At 41.5% G+C, this 11,878-nt stretch overlaps 2 protein-coding genes across 2 annotated transcripts; both read left to right on the top strand.

Moving 5' to 3' along the window:
• Positions 1 to 1,024: 1,024 nt before the first annotated feature.
• Positions 1,025 to 2,494, top strand: LOC108668575. Its single transcript, XM_018155817.2, has 2 exons — positions 1,025 to 1,668; positions 1,929 to 2,494. The coding sequence occupies exons 1-2, from the start codon at positions 1,578 to 1,580 to the stop codon at positions 2,492 to 2,494; spliced, it is 657 nt and encodes a 218-aa protein (XP_018011306.1). The 5' UTR covers positions 1,025 to 1,577.
• Positions 2,495 to 2,663: 169 nt separating this feature from the next.
• LOC108668574 (ceramide kinase) lies at positions 2,664 to 11,310 on the top strand. The gene is made up of 8 exons (XM_018155816.2): positions 2,664 to 2,682; positions 4,642 to 4,863; positions 5,153 to 5,230; positions 5,623 to 5,800; positions 6,487 to 6,622; positions 7,278 to 7,460; positions 7,716 to 7,828; positions 10,445 to 11,310. Exons 1-8 carry the CDS (start codon positions 2,664 to 2,666, stop codon positions 10,530 to 10,532), a joined length of 1,017 nt encoding a protein of 338 aa, XP_018011305.2. The 3' UTR covers positions 10,533 to 11,310.
• Positions 11,311 to 11,878: the final 568 nt, after the last annotated feature.

Below are 11,878 nucleotides of genomic sequence, written 5' to 3'. Positions count from 1 at the left end.
CTGCGCACCCAATTTCTGGAATGTTCAACATTTGAATTTAATTAGAGTCTCTTGGAATTCGCTGCACTTCAATTTCTACTGCCATCGTCTCATGTGTTCAAGCACAAAATGAAAAAATTGGATACTTGGACATGACAGGATTAGTTTTTGTTACAAATAATGTCGACGGTCCGTTCATTACTGAGCCTGCAAAAAATAGTTAGGATCTTATCTATTACTTTACTTGCTTCATGATCTTGAAAATTCAGGACTCGAATAAGAGTTGCGATGGCAAGAAACTCAGAACAGTTTGATTTTCACAGCAGAATCATGACCAGATAACTGAAGCCGGTCTTCTTTCAGCTGCGGTGGTTCACTACCAGCTGAGGTGGTTCACTACCAGTTAAGGTGGTTCACTACCAGTTGAGGTGGTTCACTACTATGCAGCTGAGGTGGTTCACTACCAGTTGAGGTGGTTCACTACTATGCAGCTGATGTGGTTCACTACTAGTTGAGGTGGTTCACTACCAGATGAGGTGGTTCACTACCAGATGAGGTGGTTCACTACCAGTTGAGGTGGTTCACTATTGTACCAAGAGTGATCTAAGAAGTTTTCGCGCCACGCACATGTACGAGCGCTGAAGGTCGCAGAAAAACCGGTTTCCAAAGTGTTTCAATCCTCCGAGTCTGTTTCATGTCGAGCATTCAGTGATGCGAGGAGACTATTGCAGCAAAAAACAATTGGAAGAATGTTCATAATTTGCGTCGCGGTCTCATTGAAATTACTGTTCTGGCCTTCAGCACTCTGACCAAGTCTGTATAAAAACTTGCATGACTATTGACCGCCAAGGTTTTGACAGACATGAACTCATGATCACACCATGTGCATGCATGCTATAGGGTTATGGAAAAATAGCCTATGTTGACCTATCGATAAATTAAATAAAATACAAGGCACAATAAAATCTGGTTGGACAAACTGACACAATAGTTATATGTAATTAGCATTAGGTACATCGTTTGAATTCGAAATTTTGAGCTTTGAGTTCGCTATAGTGGTAATGAATACCCGAAAATTCCGATAATGTTCCTGTGTACGCGACCGTTCGCATTTATTACGTGTTCGTAATATTACTTAAGCCATGAGGCAAAGGCACTTAAGCCATCGCGGCTTACAAATCTGCAAAGGGCAAAATCTAGGATACATAAGGTGTCGGGATATTATCTGGACTTGATATATAATTTCTAGAGACGTAATCACAGTCACGTGGCATCACAAAACAGGAGAAGGGGTTGGAGTATGAATTTTCTGGTTTTGATTCAGTACATTTATTTTTGGTGAAAAATCACAAGTTACGATTTACTTCAATATTCATAGCGGGAGTTGAACATGATCATGAACTTTATGTTAAATGCGACTTTTAATGGGCCTTTTTATTAGAAACATTACTTTATCCATGATATTTTTAGCAGGAGTCGTAGTAGGGATTCTGATGTCCGAGGATTATAAATCCAGAGCAATGCGAATTGACATTTGCTGGTTATTTACTATATATAAATCTATGATAATTTAGAGTTCAGAAGTGAAGAACACGAAGATGAAGGACGCTTTCTTGGTGAACGGAAGGAACTGCTGGGTCAGCTTAGAAAAAACTGGTTTGGCTTGGTATCTGAACGACTCCGAGAAAGGTGAGCTTTTGCATGAAAATCATAGTGCATTTTATAATGACTTAGAAATGATTATAGAAATTAGTAGTTTTCAGCGAGCACTGCATTTTAAAGAGAATAGACAATAACTAAATTTATTTCAAACAACATGGTAAACTTTGATGTATTATGATACTTATTATCTTATCTTCCTCTCAGAAAGTATTATTTTGGTGTCGACGATGTGCAATAGTAATATTTGTTTTTATATTTACACAAAAATGTGATACATTTTTCGGCAGTCGTGTATCGAGTGCCTGCCTGTGAGATCGTGAGCTGCTGGAGCTGTCCGAGAGGGTTGATGCGATGTTGCCCCACTAGAGGTGCCAAGAACGACCTCATTTCTACTCCACAGAAACAATCTACTTCATCTAACACAGAATCTACTGGCCTAACACATGCTGCTTCTGATCAAACTCTGCAAACCGTAGTTCTTGAAGAAGAAAACCCTGGCGCAAGCGGGAACCTTGACCTCCCGCAGCATTCTAACGCACCTCAAATGTCTCAGCTAAATAATACATCTAACCACTCTCCTTGCAATGCCGTGGAAGAAAGAAATAATGTGGAGTTTTGGCCGCAGCCTAAGCAATGTCGGCATTCCAATAGACCGGGATTATCTCTGGAGATTTGCGAGCGCGTTTTGCCTTCGTCATGTTCGTCGTGTGTCGTCGGGGAGACGAACGAGACGATGGTGACCAAGTGGCGGCCACGAGTCCTCGTTCTTCATCATGACTCGCACGACACCGTCTGCTCGTGGCACGAGGCCATCTGGAAACTCGTGGCAAGTGAGTCAGATCGCGTGACTTGACGAGTCCAAGAATTCAATTGGGATTTCAGTATGACGTATTTTTTTACATCAGAGAGCTATAATCTACATCTTGGTTAACTCACACGCGAGATGTGTAAATGTCCTAAGCAAGCTTGAACAATTTTTGAACATAGTTATTAGCTGCGACGTCCTGCCATTGATAGAAAACATGCCAAATATAGGAGAAGGCAACTAAAAAACTTAACTGCAGCGGCCGGAGAGCCTGTAAAAAGATAACTATAATTGTTCTGGCCGCAAAATTATTTCGTCTCTATTCTGGGCACGCGACTTCATTCTCAAGGTATCAAGGTTCATTATTATTTCAGCAACACAAAAATTTCGTAGACATTTTAACTGCATACTAATATTAATCCGCGTACCTGACGGGTCTGCGACCACGAAAATGTTTATATTTAATAGGACTTTAAAAAAGCAGAGGTCGCGCAGAGGACATTCCATTTACTGTAACGCTGTTTTTATCAGGGGGTTCAGCAGGACATGTTTGATGTTTGGACGATAATTGGAGATGGGATGTAAATTATTTTGGGGACTCCAAGGACCGCTTCGGGTTCTCGAAAACTCGTTTTGAAGTCGAGCCTCAGTCTACGTATCATTAATGGACAGGCCTCTTGTCAATTTTACCAATCGCGGAAGTACAATCCAAAACACAATCTACTTACAAACTACGATCAGCTAATGAATTCAAGACAAATTGGCCAAAGAGGCAATAATCGGCCTGACAATTAACACAGTAAATAATTAATCACACTCCGCCATTTTCGTATCCTGAGTTAAGATATGGAAAATTTTATACCATTTGTAGAAGGTAGATGCTATTTGTGGATATTAATAATCGTGAAATACATAAAATAATTATGAAAATACAGAATTAGAACAATTACTAGTAATCAGTGAGACGAGACTTGCAGTTCTTGCTAATCGACGTAAGTTGTGGGTTTCTGAAATTTCAGGATTTGGGCAACGTACTTCCTCCATTAGATGAAAATATTTAGCTGCCGGAAAACTGATGTAGCAGCTAATGGCTTCAGATGCATAACCATAATATTACAGTTGTGGTAATTAATATGAAAATATATAAAAAGGGACAGAAGCACTTACAAATATTCCTAAATATTGTGGGTTGTTCCTACTTTAGGCCATGTATGACAGAACATCACAACAAACGTCACCACGCAGGTAGCCTGTCAAACTATACTACGGGTCCGAGCTGCTTGTACCGTTGATGAGCGCGAGTTGAAAAGTTAAAACCAAATTACAGTCCGGAATATTCTTTACATCGGTGACGGAATTTAAATAATAATATTAAGTAAGACCTGACTGTAATGACGAGACTAAATAGTTGATGCATTTTCTTTTGCCATTGCTAATCATCACAAGTTTATACTCTGAATGTGCCGTAGACGCTTCACAGTTGCTTGGCACGATCAGTGAAAGTGAAGCGCTTGGCGAACACAAAGTAAAATATCTACGCTTTCTTAAATAGTCACGAGAGACCAGCTCCAGTAACTGACCAGCCGTCAGTAACTTACCAGCCGTCAGTAACTTACCAGCTGCCAGTAACTTACCAGCTGCCAGTAACTGACCAACCGTCAGTATCTGACCAGCCGTCAGTAACTGACCAGTTGCCAGTACCTGACCAGTTCCAGTAACTGACCAGCTGCCAGTATCTGACCAGCCGTCAGTAACTTACCAGCTGCCAGTAACTTACCAGCTGCCAGTAACTGACCAACCGTCAGTATCTGACCAGCCGTCAGTATCTGACCAGCCGTCAGTAACTGACCAGTTGCCAGTAACTGACCAGTTCCAGTAACTGACCAGCTGCCAGTATCTGACCAGCCGTCAGTAACTTACCAGCTGCCAGTAACTTACCAGCTGCCAGTAACTGACCAACCGTCAGTATCTGACCAGCCGTCAGTATCTGACCAGCCGTCAGTAACTGACCAGTTGCCAGTAACTGACCAGTTCCAGTAACTGACCAGCTGCCAGTATCTGACCAGCCGTCAGTAACTTACCAGCTGCCAGTAACTTACCAGCTGCCAGTAACTGACCAACCGTCAGTATCTGACCANCACTAAGCTCCTCTGTTGCAGACGACACTAAGCTCCTCTGTTGCAGACGACACTAAGCTCCTCTGTTGCAGACGACACATTGCGGACACGCCGAGGAGCTGGCAGAGGACGCCACGCGGAGGGGCGACGTAGATGGCGTAGTCGTGGTCGGTGGGGACGGTATCGTGTCCGAAGCGACAGCCGGCCTCCTGAAGGGGGCGGCCCGAGAATGCGGTCTCTTCTACGACGACCCTGGCGTGAGGCTCGTCAGGCCCGGCATAACCCTGGGCATTTTGGCTGGTCAGAGCAAGAACATCTAGCGCATGCAAACGTATAAAATTGCAACTACTACTATCTACTAATTGCAAATGCATACGGCTCAACATATCTCAGAATTAGAAAATAATTTAGAATTAGCAATATAAGTTTAAAGCCTGCTAATCCTTACACTTAAAATGCCGCCATATAAGTAGATCAATAAATTTCACTCTGAACATTGATTTATCTAATTTGATCATTGCAACAGCGTACGATAAATGTTCATAATTAAGCGGAAATTAATGAGGGACGACTGCCATGTTTGGTCCAGGGGGTTCCACGAACAGCTTCGTCACGTCGTGCAACGGCACTGAAGACATCGTCACCCACGTCCTGCAAATCATCATGGGTCAGTCATGCACTTAATTATCACTTTTTTATTGTACTCTCTGCTTGTGTCCTGATACTCTTATTCTGTGCGCTTATCGATTTATCCCGCAGCTAATTATTCTCTTCCATTTGCACTCTTGTGCGGTTGTGCCTTCCTATTAGTGTTTATATTAGTTGTTCATTTTGGAAGCAATGCCACAATTCAGCCTATATCAATCAAATCCTTAGTCTATACGCTTATTTACAACTTAATTCACACGTCAATGCGCTGAGCCTTGTTGAGCCATGATGCCACCAAATGAGCTTATTTCATAATGACATTCACGGATCTGTGCACTGAGCCTTGTTACGTCACGCTGCCACAGTGTGCGCTTTTTTCACAGCGTAAGTAATTCGTTATTACATTGGCAGGCAACCGGCGGTTCGTGGACGCGGCAGTGATGCACGCGCAAGGGAGCATGGTGCACGTAAGCCCTAGCGGCGTGCACGCGGGCTACCTCGGCAGCGTTCAGGAGACGAGCGTCAAGCTGCGCCACATTGGGCCTGTGCGCGAAGTCCTGGCAGGAATTAGGGAGTTTGTCAGGAACAGGTAAGCATTTTGGTGGCTTAATTATGACAAGTGCTGTATTTTATTAAAATTCAATGCGATTGAGATTCAGTAATTTATGAGACCCAATCGTAGAGTAGCAATTCGTCCCCTAAGTAACAGGCACACTTCTGTCACGATTAGGGATGACATATTCAATGCAATTTAAAGTGTTTCTTAAGAAGTCGCACCAGAACAATGAGAGTGCGAAGTCTTCATGGTTCTTGGCCAGTTTGTTTCAGGAATAGAAGAGCTATTTTAGTTCTTCACTAACTAGTTGAAACAAGGGTTATCTGCGGCCATAATTATAAATGCATTTCGCGTTGATTGTTCGCAAACCCAATTAATTGAAGTGACAACTTCTTGGACGCGATGCCAGCGGTAGTTGAGAAAGCCATTGACCTGAACGCTAGATTTGACCCCTTAATTCAAGATGAGGCTTGAATACTTATCATCGCAATAATTTCAATTGATGAACTTGACAAGACCATAGGTATGCGTGCAGTCACCATGGCGCATACTAAGCTGAATAAACACATTCTTGTTGCAACTATATAGTATGAATACATTAATAAAATGCATAATAATTGTAATTCAAGGAAAATCGTTCCTGTTTGTTAGAAATTATAGTTGATAAAACTTAGTTTTTATCAACTAACTTACGAACTCTGAGTAGGTCTGTCTTGCAGGTCGTATGAGTGTCAGATCAGATACCTGGCCAGAGCAGATGTGCGCGGTCCCTACGAGGGCGAGGTGTGCCGCGCCGACTGCGCCACCTGCAGCAGCCCTCAGCCCTCTGCTGACTCGGAGGGCACGTGGCGAGAGGTGAGAAGTCCACCACTTTACTTACTATCAGTTTAGTATTATGATCATGTGAACTAAAGTTTATTTAAGTCAATTGCTTGTCTTCCTCCGGCTAGAGCCTCTGTTCTGAGTTGCAAATGACTAAATTCATGCATGGTAAACTGAGGATGGCAGGGAGCAAACAGCGGCGTGGGGATAGTTTAGGGAAGGAGTCACAGATCTTGTGGTGAAGGGGTTTATAGGGGAGTGATCGCATTTTATTTCCGTTCGTAAAGCCTTCACGCATCATATAGAAACTTACACCCATGGCATCGCAAGCCTTCGGCTTGGTAGTTATTACTTTTTTGGCCCGGGTTTCTAAACCGCCGTCAGGTGTTGACCCGACTGCTTGATATGAGCCGAAATCGGCTTTATCCCGAACCTATCACACTGTAGCAGGCCAGAAGGCACAAAAACAAGGCAATTTGGTTATCATATTGACAACTTGAATGATCACTTCACTCATTTTTCTTTGGCCAGTAAATCTTGCGACCAGTAAATCTTGCTACTTAACGTAAAAGTAACTTATTTTCTTAACGCTACCATATTACGGGTCATATGAATAATTTATTTCGCTGTAGTCTGTCTTTTTACTTGACGTGTGAAAAATTTATTTCTCGTTGTTCTGCCCCTACAGCTGAACGGAAAGATATACAACGCTACGATGACGCTGGCCAGTCAGCAGTGCCGATACTCTAAGCACGGCGTGTCGCCGCTGTGTCATCTCGGTGATGGAAACCTGGACTTGATCGTCGCCTGGAAAGCGTCGCGCCTAGCAACGTTCAAAAGATATTTGCAAGTTGCACTAAAAAAAGATCATGTAAGCAGAGGGTATAATCTATTTTAATTGAGCGTCTAACCCCATAGAATGAATAGCTTAAAATTTATAACTGGATTAAATTTGCGATTATGATATTCATAATACATATCGTCACAAATGAGTGCGCGAAACAAAAAACAACGTATTTTTAAATACATTATATCTAGCGGTTTACTCGTTCTTTAACCCAAATATGTGAAATGTGAAAGCATTTAAGCCCTTTTTTCCGTCATCTCTACCCCTTCAACCCCGCAGTTGCACAGCAATTCAGCGCAGGCGTTCCGCACCACTGAAGTGCACTTCAGCAGCCACAGCGCACCGCTCAACTGCGACGGAGAACTGCGCTATTATCCACAATTTGTCTTCAAGTTAGCATCAAACTTTATCTCAGTTTATCCTAAATTCTACTTGAACGTCTTGAGTCTGGCAACCAACCCCCCGTGGTCATTATTGGTGGTTGTGACTGTGCTCAGTTCTCGTGCTCTTTTGTGTCCCACTTGGACCTAGCAGTCTTCTCACCATGTGTGCGTGTCACTAGGAACTAGTGACTCTACTTCTTTTGCGTCTGTTTCTACTATTCTTTTGTACATACGACTGCACCCCCATCATATACCTGTGTTTTTGCTCCTCCCCTCCCCATACCATCATGCCCCCTCCTCCAGGGGGTACCTCTGCCTCGCACTCACGGGCTTGTCTCAGAGGGCTAGAGGAAGTAACCCCCCCCATCATCATCACGACCTAGACTCCCATCTCACTCGTCGCATCACCCGCCCTCATCTTCATCCTCGTCCAACACACCATCAAACTTTTCCAAACGCTCAAAACTCAAGACTTACCGCATCTAACTGAAAAAAATTGATAAGAATTAAATAAGAAGAAGACCAACGGACCAGCCCAAAATATTCCAGACAACCTTCAAAAAACTCGACGCTCCACTCATCCGACTGACTGACACTGCTACTGGTTTTTGCGCCGTGACCGACGACGAGATGATTAAAAAAAACGACCGATGCATTCCTGAAAATCAACCTGATATCCATTATACCCCGAGACCATCGAGCTATTACAACACTTCTCTTTAACTTCACTTCTTGTTTGTTTGTCTGTCCGTCTGTCTGTCTGTCTGTCTGTCTGCTACAAATCTTATAATCGATATTTGACACACTTCTACCTGTCCAATCGATCTGAAATTTGGCTAGCGATTGTCAAAATGCTGACATTCACTATGGTCAGTTCATCATTTTTCCTTCAACTATGTTCCCGGATCTTGCTCCATTACCCCGTTAAAGCCCTCCACTCCTGAGAGGCGTTTCAAAATTTAATTGCTGAAGAAACGGAAACTTATGTCAAATAACCTAATTGACGAACGAATTTCTACAGAACCGTTAAGCAAACTTCATATAGGCCTCAAGCTCATGGAGTGCAAGAACATCCATAAACACTGGTTTGACCTTCCGAGTGAACTGTTACCTGTTTGAACAAGATGTATAAAATAATAAAATATTTTAATAATTTCATTTAAGTTATTGATTCCATTATCTTGCTCTGAACAGTGAATTCAAAATAGTAACGTGGTTTCAAATGCTTTGATCCACTGGGAGAAGTGAAAAGCATTCTTCTGGGGTAATGAACAGTGGAAGCCAATCATTTATATTATTGTTATACATAAGGAAGATTTAAACACTAATATTTATAAGACAGATATCTAGGACAGACACATGAAGTATGAAGAACTTCACCGATGTTTCGGCGTGGGAAGGTGTAGCTTAAATCGCTATAGGAATTGTCATTTGTGAAAGGGCAACATCATCAATAATGCCTTTAATTCAACCTAATTACCCTCTAATAACGATACTTTTTCGTCAAGGGATTTAAAATTATTCATTTGTTTATGCAATTTTAATTTTACTTCAGTCATTTCCTGAGTTACTTTTGTACCAAGATTTTTCAATCCTGTTTTTACTTCAATAATATAATTTCTTGAGTTACTTATGTAAAGATTTTATAAATCCGTCATTTTTCGAGTTACTTTTCCTTCAAGACTTTATACTGTTGGTTTTACTGCAGGCAATTCTTTTTCGAGGACATGCATGATACCCTGATATGAGTGGTGATATGTACCGTGACACCTTCTCTAACAGTATAAAGTTTTTTCTTGATCGTTGCTGAATCCTTAACATGAACATCCGAGACTTAGCGACTAGCTCGTCGACACTCGTCGTTAACTCTTGCATGCGGTATCCTTATCCTCAATTGTACAAGAGATATTTGCAAGTCTTCGATTATACAGATCAATTTTTTTCAGCGTTGTGGTAATAAAGGATGTATTATATGCGAGTTTTGTTCATATTAAGATGAAGACCGGACGTTAGCTGGCCTGGCGTCTCGCACCGTGCCAGTGTCCACGTTTCTGTCGAACTGTACGGTCACTGTACGGTATCTACTATCGTGATGTAATGTAAGTTCTCTGCCATGCAACGGCATGCAAGAGGCTGCGATCAAAAGACGCTACCACCTGTAGATCGCTGCTTGTAACTGTGCAGGATACAGCCCAGGTCGGACATGTGCTTAAGGCTGCAAGAAAACTAAGTGAATTCCCAGAGTTTAATTCAGTCTTTGTTAAGAAGGATGCTACCCCTTTAGAGAGAGAAAATTTTCGCAAGAAATGGCAGGAGAGACTCAGGCGGAAAAGCATGGAGACTCGGGTCAACCACTGAAAAATACCTCACATACATTCAATGCACAAACATTTTGTGCATTGAATTTGTGTGAATTATTTATTCTCAATATCACCTATGCGACTATAGCAAATTTAAAAGTTAGGAATTAATTTTCGCATTAAATCCTGTAGATTCGATCATGCTCGGCCATAAAAGAATACTCAACAGTCAACTATGCTAATCGTCATGCAGATGACCATGCTTTTGAAAATTAGAACCCATATCTTATCAAATAATGGGATTAATTAAAGCTGTCCTTTACAGGGTTCATCGTCAGTGCCTGGGACTGTACAGCCGAGGCCGAGAGCCTCTCTCCTCCCTGGAGCTGGCCTCTTTGACGAACAACTTTTGAGGCATCGGCAGGTGCCTCCTGTTCGATGGCAAATCGTGTTCCTGTTTATGAAGGAGTCTGTTGCGCGTTCGTGTCAGAATCTGATTCTTGTAGGTGGCATTACCGTTCATCTACTGACGGTAAATATCATTATCAATTATTTAAAAGCATTCACAAAGGTATATGTATCCATAAACTGAGGATCAAATGTGATTTTTCGCCTCGAGGAATTTATATCCATTTTCTGCTCTGATTGATATACTACTGCTCTGATTGCCTCGTTCTGTTTACTGGATGCCAATTTCTCGGAACATTTTCGTTCAATGCACGGCATTAGATAGAATTTGGATAGATTCCTGTAAGGCGGTTGAACTTGAAAGCTGAAAAAAATCGAAGAGATTTTGGCACAAGAACGGATGAAAAAATGCAACGCATCGCACCAGGAAATATTTACGAGGTAACCTGAAGAGATGAAGATTAATTTGTTAAGCGATTGTCAAAGTGCTGACATTCACTATGGTCTGTTCATCATTTTTCCTTCAACTATGTTCCCGGATCTTGCTCCATTATCCCGCTAAAGCCCCCACTCCTGAGAGGCGTTTCAAAATTTAATTGCTGAAGAAACGGAAACTGATGTCTAATTACTTAATTGACGAACGAATTTCTACAGTACCGTTATGCAAACTTCATATAGGCCTCTCAAGCTTATGGAGTGCAAGAAAACACTGGTTTGGCCTCCCGAGTGAACTGTTACCTGTTCGATCGAGATGTATACAAATAATAAACTGTTTTAATCAGTTCCTTTCAGTTATTGAATCCTTTATCTTGCTCTGGACATTGAATTCAACAAGGTAACGTGGTTTCAATTGATTTGATCCACTGTGAGACGTGAAGAGCTTTCTTCTGGGGTAAAGAACAGTGAAAGCCAATCATTTATATTAATGTTACACAAGGAAGATTTAACCACTAATAATGTTAAGACAGATGTACCCTGATATGAGGACAAACACATAAAGTATAAAAAACTTCACCGATGTTTCGGCATGGGAAGGTGTAGCTTCCATCTCGGTAGGAATTGTCACTTGTAGAAGGGCAACATCATCAATAATGCCTTTAATTCAACCTAATTACCCTCTCTAATAACGATACCTTTTCGTCAAGGGTAATTAGCAATTCTGAAATTTTAAGCTAAATTTACTAAATCTTCAAATGACAACTAGACTCTATTCGATCATCAGCTTTAATAATTAAATTCAACTTTTTTTCAATATCTAATCCCGAATTCTTGACTTTGTCATCGAAAGCTGACTGCAAACTATTTTTTTTTTTCAACAAATTGTTTTATAAATTTTCCTTCAATATTCATT

Source organism: Hyalella azteca, unplaced genomic scaffold (genome assembly GCF_000764305.2).
Source record: "Hyalella azteca isolate HAZT.00-mixed unplaced genomic scaffold, Hazt_2.0.2 contig15291, whole genome shotgun sequence".
Lineage (NCBI taxonomy): Eukaryota > Metazoa > Arthropoda > Malacostraca > Amphipoda > Hyalellidae > Hyalella > Hyalella azteca.
Note: the sequence above shows the minus strand (reverse complement) of the source record. Positions and strands in the feature narration are given on the sequence as shown.